This window comes from Mustela putorius, unplaced genomic scaffold, assembly GCF_011764305.1.
Source record: "Mustela putorius furo isolate JIRA1106 unplaced genomic scaffold, ASM1176430v1.1 tig00000275_pilon_pilon_pilon, whole genome shotgun sequence".
Taxonomy (NCBI): Eukaryota; Metazoa; Chordata; class Mammalia; order Carnivora; family Mustelidae; genus Mustela; species Mustela putorius.
This window is the reverse complement of record NW_025421341.1, coordinates 2623522-2639880: the sequence shown is the minus strand read 5'-3', so window position 1 is coordinate 2639880 and position 16359 is coordinate 2623522. Positions and strand designations below refer to the sequence as shown.

Here is a 16359-nt window from a genome sequence, read left to right as displayed (position 1 = left end):
AAATAAGAATGAGAATGGAAAAGGGAGTGAAGAAGGGAATGTTCAAAGAGCAAAAACAAAACCAGTTAAGTGTGCCTTATAGAAGCAGACATATTTTTAGGTTGAAAGGAAGAAACTCAAAATTAAGGTGATTGGTAGAGGGGATTGGGTCAAAGCCTCCTCCCTGACGGGGTCGAACCCTGGGCAAGAAGGGGAGCTGAAGGTATGGGTACAGAAAAGATATTAGAGAGATGAGACCTAACGTTCTACATGTTTTGAATGTTACCCGCTCCACACCAGAGCGTGGAAATGAGCTACGGGATGTGAGGACCGGGGCAGATTGGACTAGTTGTTAAGAGAAATGGGAAAAGGAAGTAGCCAGGTACAAATGCAACAACTGATGATTGGTTTTAAAAGCCAACAAGATTTCTTTGATTTATCACAATGTTCATTCAGTGGAGGAAGAAATAGATTTCTAATTATGTGTTCATTATAGTTGTGGGGGGCTTAGTACCCTTTGGTTGGTATACCATTTTAAACTCCGTTCTTTTTCTTCTTTGGAATTGGGGCATTTAAAAAAGACCAAATAACCTAATATGCATGTTAGATGAGGGGAAAGAAAAACAACTCATGCAATCTGGGAAAAAAAACATTCTGTTCTCAGATATCCATGAAAAATAGATCTCAGCGTAGGAATGCTGTCACAGCAAAGGTGTTCTGGGTCCAGACTAGAATTGACTGCAACCTAAACAAAGGTGTTAGTTAACCTACTTAACGAAGAAAATTTTACTCTGAGGGACCAATTAAAATTAGTTTTGAAATAAAGGAAGGCAGTGAGTCATACGCGCTGTTCTTGACGTGGTGTGACCAAGGCTGGCCAGAGTTGTGCCAGTTTGCGGCAGTAGGAGCTGTAGTGGCCGAGGAGGCCGTGATAATCCTATTGAAATCATTTGTGCTCTGTGCTCCTAAGCTGGCTTATTTATACGGACTTGATATTTTCAATGAAGTGTTAGTGCCACTCATTGGCAGAGGGCCTTGTCTCTGTTGGTGATAATGAATGATCAGAAACATCATCTCATCAGAGAGAAATTTTAGCCTAAAATAACCAGACTATTAACGAGCTTGGGTATCTGCTGTGTGACAGCCACCATGCTTGGTGCAGAATAAGATCTTCCCCATGGAGATTGACAGGGTGGGTCCCCTGCTGTGGCATTTTGAATGGAAACAGACCCACCACACTTCCGCTGTGGGCTCTCTCGTCCCAGTTCTGACCCATTTCTCATCTTTATGGGGCGTTGGAATTCCAGCTGAGCCTGAATACCCACAGTACATTTTCAACATTTTGCTTCAACTCCTTTTTTTTTTCTTTAAATATCATGAATTTAACCAAATGGAGTTGTCTACGTGACCTACAAACCAGTGCGGGGAATTAAAGTCTAAGATACATGGCTTGTCCCAACCCACAAGAGCTGGTGGGTACCTTGAATGCACAAGTCTGATCCGTTTCTTGGAACAGGCTCTTCGAGAGAAGCACCCATCACTGCTCCCCCTTAATTCCTACTTCACACGGGGCAGAATTTCTGCCTTGAAGTGGATGTGGCTGCCAAGGAAAGAGTTTCTTAGTGGCCCTTCCTGGGACAAGAGATGCCAATGCTGGTTCTCTGTCAAAGTTCTTTTCCAGGAAACATATAAAGGGAGTGCGGAGCCTCAGGCTCACTCTGTCAGGAGCGTGTCCTTCGTTTGGCTTAGCCGATGGTGTTGGGAGAAAAGGTCAGTAACCCCGAAAGTGCCAACCTCCTCTAGTGAGGTCGCATTAGCGAGGGCGGTTTCACTACCACGGCTTTGTATCACTGGGATCCTGGTGCTTGCTCCTTAAAACAAGACGTAATGCTGCCTCCTCTTTCCTGAGGCCTCAAGAGGAAATTTTCACAATAATATTTTCAGAAAATTCGCTGTGTGCATAGACACGTTTTAAAAAATAAAAAAGCATTTTGGTTGGCTGGACACCTTCTAGTCCCTGTTCCTGTAGTCTGTTCCTTGCAGGGCCCAGCTTTTTGTGGCTTCCAAGTGACAATAGCTGAAAAAGGTATATTTCTTTGCAAAAACAGGAGAGTCTCTCTCTCCAGCCAAGCAGCTCCTCCCAGTAAATTCTCTTTTAGATGCGTAGCCAGCATCTTTGTGCTCTAGACCAAAGCAGTGATGCTGTTGAGGGGATTCTGGATCAAGTCAGGCACGATGAGTCTGCATCACTGATGGGATTTTAGGGTGGTGGGTGTATCTGTTAGGAATTGTGTGAAGATGCAGGTAGAGTAACCTATCTACAGTGGCTTAACCAGCTAGCAATGTACTGTTGCTAGGTAGCAAGCAGCCTGAGGGCACGTGATGCAGAGCTGAAGGACTTGTCGTGGTTACTTCTGGCTTCTTGCTCTGCCATCCTTAGCATGTGGCTCTCATCCAAGAACAGAGGGGAGGGAAGAGCAAAAAGGGTTATTGAGTCTGCCCTTGACTCTGCCCTTTTTAACTCAGGAAAATAATAGCTTTCCTGGAAGTCCCACCCAGTAGACTTCCATTGCCATGGCGCGGGCCAGAGCTATGCCACGCGCCACCCTTCGCTGCAAGGTATTCTGGCGAGGGGAGTGTCTTTAACTGGGAACACTGTTGCCTTGGGTAAAACTGGGGTTTCATTTGGCAAGGAGGAAGCTCAGTGGAGGGCAGTGGTCGGGATCTGCCCCGAGGAGCCCCACGACATCTATCACAACCAGTTTTCGGTGACCGCCTTTTAAATATCGGCTTTGCTGTGCTGTTCGGAGAAGGAATGGATGATTGGCCTCGTGTTGCTTGTTTGGGGGGAGGAGACGGCAAGAGTGTGTCATGCTTTCCCAGTCCTAGAGAGGACAGTGGCCCCTTCTCGATCTTTCACGAGAAGAATTGTTGACGACAGTGTGCTCAGCGCCAAAGGCGGGGAGGACCATCGCTCTCAGAGCGTCTCGGCTTATCCCTGTGCTGAAGGTCATGGGCTCCCAGCACAGCCCCAGACAGAAACCTCTCAGGGCTGGGCTATCTGACCCCTCGCTCTGGTCCACTTTCCATTTCTCTCGTGCTCCAGAAGCATGAGAAAACAAAGGGCGGGCAGAGGTTTTTCTTCTTAGGACGATTCCCTTGAGCTTGGGACTTGTTCCCTCTTTCCTGTTTTCCAGTGTCCCTCTGACTCCATGTCTGGCCGGTCCCAGCTCTCAGGGAAAGCGTGTCCTTCACCTTCCCTCCTGCGAAAGGGATTTGCGGAGACAAGTGAAGTGTGTATGACTTGAAGAACTAGTGTCACTGTACACATTTCCATGTACCTATCAAACTCTGAATGGTCTTTTTGGTTATATTTTCTATTCTAGACCCTGGGACAGAGCTTCAAATTAGTGTGGTGCGGGCAAATGATAGAATATGAACTTCAGCCCTTGGGGTGGTGGGGGAAAGCCTGGAGCCCTCAGAACATCCCTGCCTTCCGTTTTATGTTACTAGCGTCTCTTTCGTGTGTCAATGCGCTCTACAAATATTACTGTTTTCTGTGTGCTGGGAGGTCAGAACGCTTGGGAAGTGCTGTTATAGTCCTGCTCTTCAGGTCACTGTCCTCTGTCCAAACAAATGCCTAAACCCTTTCTTCTTTTTTTGTATTGTTCAAGGTTTTACGCCTTTGGCTTTTTGTGAAAGGTTATCCTAGCAGACATGATGATTTGGTTGGTGCCTCCTGAACACTGTTCATGGCAAACCTGTACTGTGTCTTCACTCATTTTCATAGCTTAAGGTCCCCCCTTTTAAAATTCCATTTGGAGTTCTATTAGGGTCTCCCACCTTTGCTCTTCCTGTCTTTTTATCTAGGATTTTGTAGATGGGAGCGCACCCAACTCCTTTCTTATCTGTCAGCTGACCACTGACCCTGCAGTGGTCATACCCTTTGTTCTTTCCAGTTTCGTGTTTTGGGGACGTTCATTGACCTGGCCAAGCCCCGAAATGCCAGACTCCTTCCACCCCGCCCTGGTTCTCCCGTATCAATGCAAGTGCAGAAATGCAGGGCAGTGGTCGCCTCGTCCTACTGCCTGTTAATACTTCCCCCTTTATCTCTTCTGTCCTTTATTTTAGAACTTGCATTAGTCTTGGAGCTAAGGAAGGACACATAGGTTGTAATTAAGCTGAAAAGTGTTTGTTTGCTTTTTCCAGATGAGAATTCTCCAGCCAACTTCTGGGATTCTAAAAACAGGGGTGTGACTGGAACCCAAAAAGGGCAAATTGTGTGGAGAATTGAGCCTGGGCCCTATTTCATGGAACGTAAGTACGAAACGAGAAATAGAAGTTTGTTACGGAACATTCTATAAATACCTGGAAACCTAGGGGGTCTTTTCTGAATTTATTATGAACGTTTTTAGCTCTAATTTACATATTTATGCCATGTGTCTTCAAACTGGGAAATATAATATTTTAGAAAATCCTTGTTAGAGGATGTTCACATATTTTTAAAAAGCGTGTGTAAATATGTGTGTGTGTGTGTATACACACGTGCACATTACATGTACCTTGTGAATGTGTAGTATATAAAGCATGTATTTATTCTATTATTTATTTTAATACTTTATGTATTTTATATACCCTGTATCTACATTTGTAATTAATATTTATTGTATTAATTTCAAAAAGCAAAAAGAATAATTCAAGAATTTTATTGGCCTATAGAATACTTGGCTCTCATTTCCCCCAGCAGCAGTAACGACTGTGTTTGGGTCCCGGTCTTTACAAGGAGGTGGGAGAGTCGAGGTCATTTTTAAGAACCAGAAATTGGCTGCCGGTAACTCAGCCATAACCCAGTTGACTTGATGATGTATTTTTTGATAAGGATAAATGCTTCTACATAATATATGGTTCACAGAAATATCTTCTTCCCTCTTATTTAGGGTGAAGGGGAGTACTTATATTTGCCACTAATACTATTGAGAACATAGTACATATGTTTTTGTGGAACAGATAGAAGTGTGAATGAATATGTGATTTACTGGTTGGTTGAAATGAACTTTCACATTTGGAGAATTCTTTATTAAGGTAGAAAAATGGGCTATTTAAAATTCTCCTGAGTTGTTTAGTTCATGTAAGAATTTAAGAGATTTAATATAGGTGAGTGTGTGTATAGATGTTAGTACTGAAGGATGGTACATATTAAACCTTAAAATACAAAGTAAGATTTGATTAAATGAGAACCTGCTATAAGTGTATTTTTTTTAAAGATTTTATTTATTTATTTGACAGAGAGAGAGATAGATCACAAGTAGGCAGAGAGAGAGGCAGAGAGAGAGGAAGGGAAGCAGGCTCCCTGCCGAACAGAGAGCCTGATGCGGGGCTCCATCTCAGGACTCTGGGATCATGATCATGACCTGAGCCGAAGGCAGAAGCTTTAACCTACTGAGCCACCCAGGTGCCCCTATAAGTATATTTTTATTGAAGTATATAAATTTCTGGAGTATAAAAAGTTATTTTCAAAGACGAACATCTGTCACTTTGAATTGCCATTAAAGACATCAGATAATTTCTTCCACATCCTTAGTGGTAGATCAGCATTTCCTAACTTTCTCTAATCATGCTTCTCTCCCCAAAAGACTGTCTTTTTTTTTCGTAGTTCAGTAGCTGGCTGGAGTCTCTCTTGAAACCTTAAGGGGACTGCAGTTTTTAAGGGAGAATGTGCACGATGTATCAGCAAACGAGGGGGCAGAAAAGCAGACAGATACGACACAAATCTAACGAATATCATGACCCATAGGAAAAAATCTGAAAGGGGATTTGCCAAAATGTGAACATGGGTTGTTTCCTAGGAGGTCAGATTATGGGTCATTTGTTTTCCTGGCTCATTTCTACTTTTCTTTACTTTCCAACATTTGGCCCAGTGCTGGCATCGCCATCCACTAATGAGAAAAACAAGTGATAAAAGAATGTGGGAGAACATGGAATGGGTTATTTTCATTCAAGGCGATTCCTCCTCTGGAAGGATCCCAGGATTTGAGAGACTGATAGAGCTGAGAAATTTTGCCAGCTGAACTTCAGGGGAAAAGGTAAAGCAGCCTCTTTTTCTCTCCAAAGCGCCAGACCGCTAGGAGTGATCACCTGTGGATGGGCTGCGCCGGTTCATGCCGTGGGGCTCGCGAGAACCACCTGGGAAGAGTCAGTATCACATACGGCTCTGTTGGAACACGATGTGCGAGAAACCCTCTTTGCAGAGGCTCCCACTTGCCGGGGTTGATTTTATTTCTCCTCCCAAAAGCTTTAGAGATTTGTAATGTCCTGGCTGATCAGGGTGTGCTAATACCTCTGTCCAGATGAATGTTTTTTTTTATAGCTTGCTCTAGTATTGAATAGAAATAACCTTGACATTGAAGCTAGGAACTGGGAATGAAGAGTAGGGTTTTGTTGTTGTTGTTGCTGTTGTTATTTTCTCCTTTCAATTCCACCTTAATTCCGCACACACAAAATTGGAGATATTGTGTATCATGGATGTAAAACTGGAAATATGCGGTAATTTTTTTTTTTTCTTTAAGGACTGAGAAAAGTCGTGTTCATTGAAATCCAAGACAGTGAGTGAGAATTACGGAAAGATTGGGCTTCAGAGTAAAGTTTATCTTCTTTACTCAAAGTGAGGGCCCTCCACACACATCCCTATCCTTTCAATGTAAAAAGGTCAGGTGTATTCTTCATAGTATAGTCTGTGTCTTTCACACATCACTTTTTTACCCCATATCTGGCTACAGCAGACCTAAGGGGACTTCCCAGCATAATGAAGTTTTGCTTAAACCTTGGGAGCTGATGGCATGGAACTTAAAAAGAATTGGGGGGGGCAGTTAGAGAGCTTCTATATTTTCAGTCTCTGATCTTGAAAACTTAGGACATTTAAAAACTTTTGCTCTCATCTTCAGAAAGAAAATTTATCTTTAGCTCATCAGAAGTTCAGGCAAAATAAAATTCTGTGAACATTGACCTAAGTTCATGGGCAAACCTTGATTTGAGCGCTGTCTATTTCTGAATGTAAAGATGGCTTTAGTTTGTCTAGATAAAGCCCCAGAGGAGGCAGGCTGCCCAGACTTCTATTATTACAGGGCCTACTTAAATGAATTTGAAGGACGAAGACGGGTTTAATTTGGGGCAGATGACCTTCCCAGGCGCTGGACAGGAGGATCAGCTTCCTCTGCACCTACTTGTCATAAGACTGTAGACTCGGATGAGCTTAGTTTGCTGAAACCGAATGGGTCATCTTTGCAGGATGCATCTTGAGTTTGGAAATCTAAAAGGTTTCTAAGTTGTCCCGTCATGCTCGGCTGTCCCTGTTGGTCGATAGTCTTACACAGATGATGGTCATTCATTTATTGATTCATCCAGACCCGCTTTTGTCGTTCCTTCATTCCTTCCATTCATATGTCCGTCTGTCTCTCCCCAGACATCACGAGGTATTAAGTTCCAACCTTGTGTCACATGGCTCTTCTAGGAGCTCACCAAATCCCGGATCGATGAATGAACTTGGAAATAGCAAAACTCACTACTGTATGCTAAACTGCTTTCTGATCATTGAGGATAATATCAGGAAATCGATAATATATGATCCAGTGTTTTCACGTATCTTACCTGTCTCAGTCCTAGGAAGTAGGCTCGAGGAGGAAACGGGCCATCAGAGATGTAAGTGGCTTGCGTCCGTAAGAGCCTCGTCTCTGATTGGCACTCTGATTAATTAGTATACTTTCCAGGATGCAGTGCCTTGCCAAAACAGAACCTTTGTGGGAGGCTTTAGGTGGGTGGGGGGAGGGCAGGTGGCCTGGGCCTCTTTGCTTTAAACATATCCATTCCCAAGCCCCTCCCCACCAACATCAGAATGACCTTTGGTCCCTTAGATGGAGATTTGGTGCTATTTATTTTCCACTCTCATACTTTAGTTTTGGGATCCTGTTCATCCTCTAATCCTATTAGGTTTCTGCTACATCCACACTGATATTGTCTGTCTTTGATTTTCATGATTGTGTATCTGAGCTTTAGCAGAGGAGGGCTTGGCCGCTCAGGCCATGTTGGCCCTTGTTAAAAGACGACGACTTGCAGGAACATATAAATGGTAAGTTCACCTGTCACTGGAAACATGGGCAGATTTCCTCAAAACCATGAGGACTAGAATGTTTTACTTGGTCCAGTTTGTGAATTCTGAATAAAAGATCCTATGAATGGGAATCAGGATACGAAGATTGTAATAAAAGCATTTAGGGCAATAGTTAAAATCATATTTTAGAATAAATTGCAGTTAGTTTGATTTAAAAAAAAGATTTTTCTTTTTTTAAGATCTTATTTATTTATTTGAGAGAGTGAGAGAGCACAAGTGGGGTGAGCGGCAGAGAGAGAGGGAGAAGCAGGCTTCCCACTGAGCAGGGAGCCTGTTGTGGGGGGCTCCATCCCAGGACCCTGGGGTCATGAGCTGAAGGCAGACGCTTAACCGACTGAACCACCCAGGTACCCCTCAGGATTTTTCTTTTTAAATAAAAATTCTTGAGGGAAGGACATTTCCATTTCATCCATCTTGTGGTTCAAAATATTCGACTTCTAGAAACTTGGGAAATATACAGACTTTCTGAATAGGGACAAACTATTAGTGACTGCCTAAGTGAATCTTGTAGCTATTTAAGGTGATGTGCAAATTCCTAGTCTTTGAGACAAAACCATTCCGTACAGGGCATGGCCTGTGGAAACTTTTCAGAGGGCTTGAAATGGAGTTTTATACTGATGCCCAGAGTTAATGTAGTTGAGTTGAGATTACTTTTAAAAAATTACTTTTGAATACGTAGTGTATGAAAAGAGTATAGGTAGTGTTTAAAGGTACAAACGGTAAAAGTGAGTATCTCCTCAACTTCATGCCCTGGTCCTCAGTGTCCCTCCCTGAAGACAACCATTTTACCAGTCTCACTTGATCTATCTGGAGATGTCCTACTCAGATACAAACCCAGAAACAAGAAGACTACTTTTAAAATGCAATGTCATTATCACAGTTATAGAAACCCCTTTACTTAGGTGCATGGTTATATTCCTAAACACTACTTGACATTCCTTCCGCCTCCCTGACCTCCCTCCGCACAAAACAAGCCTGAGGTAACGTGTGTCAGGATCCTCCTCTGTCTGTGAGGGGATGGAGCTGACGTGCTGGTGCTCTGGGAGATGTCTTCATTTGTGTTTATGGAAATTAGTAAGTTAAACATTGAAAAATAAAGGGGCTTTTATGTCTTGTCAGCATTTAAATAGGGGCTGCCAAATCTCTATTGTAGGAACTCTATAAATGAAAGTATCCTGAAGATTCCCGAAAGGCACAAAAATATACTTCCATAATTCATGACTGGCTTCGGGAGGGACCTGTGAGAGAGGAAGATGCCATTTGGGTGGTTCGTCCGTCCTTCCTTTCTTCCGAGGCTAGAGCGGGCCCAACCAATGATAGTCCTCATGGGCTATGGGGGAGGCCTCACCTTCTCTTGCCTGCTGCCCTCTGAGGCAACATGCTTTTAATAAGTGGATTTTGGGGAGAGAAAATACTCTTGCTTTTTCTAGTCTGAAGGAATATGCGCACACACACATACACACACACACAGGCACACGTGTACCTCTTTCCATAATCTGAGGCCAATACAAGGAGACTTCGGCTGCCGCATGGGGTTGTGGAGCGCCCGTTCTCGGGGGGATTGGGTTGTTCGTTGCCCCTCAGTCCTGCACCTGCCCTGCCCGTGCCTGGGGCTGGCCGGCCCTGCGGGGCGGGGGTTGGGGGGGCGGGCTTCTCCCTTCTCTGGTGCCCGTCATCATTCACCTGCTCACTTTTACCTGTGCTGGATCCCTTTCTTGGAAGTAACTTTTTGTTTTCCTCTGCAGTTAGTGGTTACAATTTTTAGCTCAAGTAGAAGCATGAACCCCAGCTCCCCTTTTCTGCCCATCTTGTGTCATCTTCTAGGTTACCTCTTTGGACAACTAAAATGTTGAGGTACATCGATCAGAATGTGGCGGTCTTTCCTCCCTCTCACTCCAAGGGACATTGGTTAGTTACACCAGTTTGTAGAATCTTGAGTGACCTCATAAAGCACTAACTAATATTTGCCGAGGAACGTTCCCCCTCAGCACAGAGTGTTGCTGTATTTTTAAGGGGCAGGACTGGTGTTCCGCTTGCGGAGCTGGGGCCTTTCAATCCAGGCGCAAATAACTAGAGACTTTTGTTATAGCAAAGAATTAAATGATATCCAGAATGGGTTCACTAGCAAAGCTGTCTGGGCTATTCACATCCTAAAAACAAAAATGAGACTTTTTTTTTTTTTTTTTTGGTCCCATAGTCTATTACATAGCTGTCTCTTAACACCTTACAAAAGAGGAGAGAGCATCCTAATGAGAGGGAGTTGGGGGACGATGTCTTCTAAAATGCCCTTCCCTTTATGGGAAAAGAGCTGCTCTGCTCGCTCACTTACCATTGACCTGATCTGTGAGGCGCTGCTGCGGGCAGATTCGCAGAGGGCTGGCGGCCAGCGATCCGAGTGTGATGCTAACGAGCTCTGCCAGAGGCGCAGACCTCGGGCTCGCCACTGAGCTGGTTCTGCGTGGGCCGGTGCTTCACTTTGTGCTTCTGGCAGACGCGCTGTTGGTCTTGGAAGAAAGCAAGTGGGGGAGGAAGAGGAAGGTCCGCTGCCATCTCTGCAGCCGTTACCGTTTCAGTAATACCTGAAAGCTTGTGTTCGTGTTTGGGAAGGTCCTTCGCAGAGGTGTTCCCAGGCCAGTGAGGTCATAGCGAAGCCGGAATTCCTGTGCAGGTCGTCTAGCTGGTCCTCAAGCCCAGCACACTCCTTCTCCTCTCCCGTTCGCCCTTCCTCACTCGCTCGGCTCCATTTTTCTCCTCTGGAAGTTTGAGTCCAGACCAGTTTGTGCCATGAGGTCTTTCTGACTCCACTGCGTCCTCACTCATCCTCTCCGTGGTCTCTACACTCTGCCGCCTCTCGGCCCTTTATTTTTAATGCTTGTCTCTTATGTCGTGTCCTGCCTGTAATCCTCATCCTAACAGCTACACCATGAAACACTGGCTAGACCAGAACCCCTCTCTGATTCCCTGGGCACGTGTTGTGGTGGGTGCCTGGGAAGGATCTCCTGCTTGATGATGCCGAGAACCTTGTGAACCACCGCATGTGAGCATCGTACATGACGGAAACACTCACTACTCTGCCCCATGATAGTCAGTTTTTTGAGCTTTAGTATTTTGTCCTAGATAGGAAAATAGAATATCATATTATATTCTTGTATATAGTACTTTAAATCCTGTATAAATTTCTAAAAGAGGGTTTTTCTTTAATCATTCTATCTTTCTCTTAAAATAGTCAAACCAAATACTCTACAGGAGGCCAGTCACACAGGGAGGAGAGTCAGTGGACTCTGAGCTCCCTTGGGGAAGTACATCTAGTTGGTCCCACTTTCTTAAGCCGGGCAGCTCAGCTGAGAGGGGAGCTCCACCCCCGCGGGCCGGGACTCTTCCCGGTGTCCTGCCGTCAGCAGCGTTGTGGTGTTACCCTGCACCTTGGCAAGAGGACACCTTGCAGTGACACTGCCATGGCGCAGATGCTCTGTACACACAGAAATTCTGGTGGCTGTGGGTTCTGTCTTTGACACGTTTTGGCTTCATGGTCTTTGAAATTGTCATTACTTTCTTAAACCAATAATTGGCATTTGCATTGCTCTTTTATCAAGCTCAGACTATATATACATGCACACACGTGCATACACACAGACACATGCACCGCTGTGGGGAGAGAGACGTATGCCACGTATATATCCATATCTATCATCTCTCTGTCTGTCTGTCTATTCCTATCCATCTATCTGTATGGCAGTGGTTCCTGAATTTGATCCCCGGCAGTGGCTGCATTGAAGCCACTTGGAAAATTAAAATACAGATTTCCTCACACTTCAGAGTCTACGACTTCTTCACTTTGTTAGACTGCTCTTTTTGCTATTTCCACTGAAGGGGGCAGTCTGTGTCTATCGTAGAGGTTGGGAGCGAAGGCTTTGGAATGGGACAGATTGGGTTTGAGTCCTGACTCTGACGTTTCCTGTTTGCTTGACCTTCGGAAGCCTCAGCACTTCTTCTGTAAAATGGGGACAGGCATCCCCACCCCCCAGGGTTGAAGTGAGGATTGACTAACAGCATGAGCTGAGACAAGCACAGGGTCTGGGGCGCAGTGGACTACCTGGGTCAGAGGTGGCTAGTTCAGTTCTCAGCGCTACGCTATACCTATTTTGTGTGTTGTTTTTGTGCATTATGCTTCGTCTGTTTGGGACGTTTTTAGAAAACGCCAGACAGGAGTTGGTATCCTTTGTCTCTCTGATTCGGAAAGGAGGGATCACTGCAAGAGTCGCGAGCAGCATTTTCTGAGAGGCGATGTGCCGGATTTCTTCAGTCGATTCCTGAATGACTTGTCTCAATGTTTAAATTATTGTTTGTTTTTTTTTTTTTCCCTAATCGATTTGCAGCGGAGATAAAAATCTGTTTTAAATACTACCACGGCATCAGTGGAGCCCTTCGTGCCACGACCCCCTGCATTACCGTGAAGAACCCGGCTGTGATGGTGAGTGCCCCTCATTGTCCGCTTCCTCAGGAGGTCCCCAGGGCCACTTTCTATTTTTGCCAGTGCAGCCCAGGCAGAGTTATGGGGAACAATGAAAAAAGGAAATGCATAGCAGCATGGGCACCCGCTTAAGGAAAGGGAAGAACTTACAGGCTGCCTTACCTTGATCCATAACACAAATCAGTGGAAAAATCTGATTTGATTTGTGACAATCTGTAAATAGTCAGCTCCTCAGAGAAGCCATTCAGGAAGCAAACAAGTGAGTAGCTCATCAAACTTAGTCTAAATTTCATCTAGGTGACTGGTTGGGAAGAGATGGTGGCATTGCATCGTAAGTGAGTTTAATATACGTGAGCTCAGCGAGTAAAAGGGAAAAATAACAGTTTTAATCATGTGTGATTCTGCCTGCCAGTCAACTTAACAAGCTTTCACGCCAAAGAGTATAAGATGGGGATCGTGCGTGTGCTGTACCCTCAGGAGGTCTGAGCACTAGATCCCTTCATGCTGAGTTGGGCTCTAGTGCCTGAAGACACCAGACATTTTTGGTATGACATGGCCACTTAGAGGAAGTCAGTCTCTTCACCAGGTCTTCAAATGAACAGATACCGAATTTAGTTTTGGGGGAGCTGGTTATGTTGGCCTTTTGAAGGAGAGAATGTCCCCATTTCCAACATGGTACTTTCCAAAGGATTGCTTTTTTCAGTTTTGTCATTTTTTCACTCCATTGACTGACTTTGGAATCTAACAGCTTTGTAAGATGTACTTCATTGTACAGGGATGGTTGGGTTCAGGTGGTTTGAGGAGATTCTTTGAGTCTAAGATATGTAAAGCATTGTAGCTTCTATGAGCCATTAATAAAAATCAGGCCATGAACGTTCAAGAGAAAAACATTGACTCCCACAATATAGAATCTTCATAACAAAGTGTTTCGGTGTGTGAGTGTGTGTGTGTGCATGTCTGTTGTGTGTATGTATGTGTTTATAGACCCATGCATTTTTGGAAATAGACAAGTGGCCATGTTGACTCCCTGAAATTCAGAAAGTCATCTCTGCAGGTGGCCTTTTGAAATTGTCCATACCCACGATGTGGTATCATGAAGTCTTTCCTTTTCATGTATTCATTCAAACAGATATTCACTGGGTACCTGCTAAGTACCAGACATTGCACCCACCCCCAGGGATGGCAGGATAAGCCAAAACCCAGTCCTTTCTCTCACATTTGGTGGGGACAAGGACAGCAGTTAAATTAGATTACGTTTCTTTGAGTGATAATCACTATGAGGAGGAGTAAAATGGGACTATGACAGCATATACTGGTAGATTTCTCTTGATTAAGGCCATCGAGGGCTTCCTTGAAGAAGGTGTGTTTGCAGGACAATCTGAAGGATGAACAGGAGTTACTTATGTGGAGACGGGGAGGGAAGAACATTAAAGAGAGTAGGAATCGTATGTGTAAAATCTCCAGCATTTAAATATTCTTCTCACATTTGAATTACATTTGAGTTCCCACGTAATAAACATCGTTTAGAATTTAAAAGACTAATCCACATTTACTATACAAGATTTTGAAGGTCAAGAGGAGAATAACAATTATCGATTACAAAATCTGCCATGTTACATACTAAGCACTGGTATATGCTTTAATTAATCTTCTAAAAAACTATAAAACTGGGAAAGTGAGTTTTTTGTAATATTAAAACCTTTGAAAAATTAACTTTGTATGAAATTAGATAGTAGCTTCCAAACATGGTTTTCTGGATTCAGTTTTTCTTAGACTTGAGCAATTTCAGTGATCAGGTATCATCAAAGACAGCAGGACTTACAGGCTGGTGAACATCGATCTCATTCCATTGATTTTGCATTGAGATTACTCTCTCAAAGCCTGTGGATAGTTTGGAGATCATTAATTTGCTTCAGACGGGTTTTATAGAACCTTAGAAGCTTCCCAAATACAGCTCCTGCCATCAGAACCAAATATTTTGGTTCGAAGGATGACTAATGAAATCGGTGGTCAATAGATTTCTGACCGAGCTGAGACAATTGGGTCTGTATCCAAAACTGGAAGGCTGAGCCCCATGGACACCTCGTGATGCTGTGTTTCTATTCTGGCATGGTGGCCACCTCCTTATATGACTTGCGTCTAGTTAGTGTGACTGGTTGACAGCACTGACATTGATGAAGCCCTTCGGTGTAATTATTCCATGACCATGTGCAAAGAACAGTCATGGGAGAAGTAACTAAGCAGCTCTGTAGGGGAGGAAACGAGCTGCCATCCTCATCCCATGGCCCCCTCTCTCGTATATCCTCCTGCAGTGAATCAGGGATTGAAAAGAGTTGTGTCTCTTCTGTCATTTGCACTTTGACGTCATTGTCATTCATCAGAATACACAGTGATACGTGTCTCGGGCTCTCAGAACAGGAAATCCTCTGGCTTCAGGGACAGATAAAAGCTGGCATCCCTCACTACCACGTATTGTTCCAACACTCGATTGTCGGAGTTGCTTCTGGGTTTTCCTGGAAGGAATCTATGGAGTGAGTTTATTTAAAAACTGCTCTCTAAACATCGAGTGCTTTTATCCCTGATGTCCTTATATCTAGCGACAGTGTTTGGCCTTTCCTGGCTTTATTGTCATGAATGATAACATTGAACTTGTTGAACATTATTTGAGATGAACATTTGCCACAGTTGTAGTAAAGGACACAATCTGTAAATTCTGGGAGAATTGTTTCACATTAGCCTTTTGTCAGACAGTGGCCTATTTTTCAAATGAGCATTCAAAGGCATTTTCTTGTGTTTCTGTAATAGCTTCCAACATTTTGAATAGGCTTAAGCGAAGACAAACCATGAACCTTTTCCATCTCATTTAACTCACTTAGCATCAGTATGGCTTAGCAGGAAGAGACATCGTGTTTTGGAGGGCACAGATCTTACTGGGCAGTGTCGTCCTTTGGAGGGGAGGCTACGGTTCACCAGGGGTCTGACTGGCCCCGGGACTTGGAGAAGCAGGTGGCCGAGTGTCTGTCGCAGTAGTGTCCTGGGCTCCCTTACACTGTTCATCGCTCTGTAGCCCGGGGGGTGTGGGGTGAAGCCTGCGGGAGACCGTCATTGGCCAGTTTGCTGCTGTCTCTGTCCCGGTAAGCTGGGGATAATGAGTCAGAGGGGAACGCCACAATATAATAAGCCACGCGTGCTGGTGGAGAGCCAACCCGGAATTATCAAGTAGTTGCTTTTCTGGATGAGATGAAGTGAGGAAGTGGGGTGGCACCCTCGCATATTGCTGATGACATTTGAAACATTAGGAATCAGGCAGGTGCCATACCAAATAGTGCTGAAGAAGGGACCGGAAGTAGAGAAGGAAGTAGACATTTGTATTTCACAATTTGAATGGAATTTTTTTTTAAATGCTCAACTTTGTTTAGATTAGTAGTTTTTATCTCTTCGCAGGATATGATTTTTTAAAATTAAGTATAATTAACAGACAGGGTTAATATTAGTTTCAGGTGTACAGTATAATGATCAACAATTCTGTGCATTACTCAGTGCTCATGGTGACAGGTGTGCTCTTGAATCTCCATCACCCGTTCCTCCCACCGCCCCCCCCCACCTCTCCCCTGGTAACTACTAATTTGTTCTCTGTATTTAAGAGTCTGGTTTTTTTGTTTTGCTGTTGTTGTTTGTTCATTTGTTTTGTTTCTTAAATTCCATAGATGAGTAAAATCATGCAGTATTTGTTTTTCTCTGAGTA

The 16359-nt window shown here is 44.1% G+C and overlaps 1 protein-coding gene across 4 annotated transcripts in view; it reads left to right on the top strand.

The window, feature by feature from the left end:
• The window catches only part of HECW2 (HECT, C2 and WW domain containing E3 ubiquitin protein ligase 2), a 224044-nt gene that overhangs the window by 75114 nt on the left and 132571 nt on the right, over nucleotides 1-16359 (top strand). For 3 of the 4 annotated variants that reach the window (XM_045078498.1, XM_045078497.1, XM_045078499.1), the window contains exons 2-3: nucleotides 4189-4296; nucleotides 12520-12614. In XM_045078498.1, the coding sequence (XP_044934433.1) occupies nucleotides 4189-4296; nucleotides 12520-12614 (203 nt within the window). Of the gene's footprint in view, nucleotides 1-4188; nucleotides 4297-5897; nucleotides 6063-12519; nucleotides 12615-16359 lie in introns of all 4 variants that reach the window. The other variant, XM_045078500.1, reaches the window with a different exon arrangement.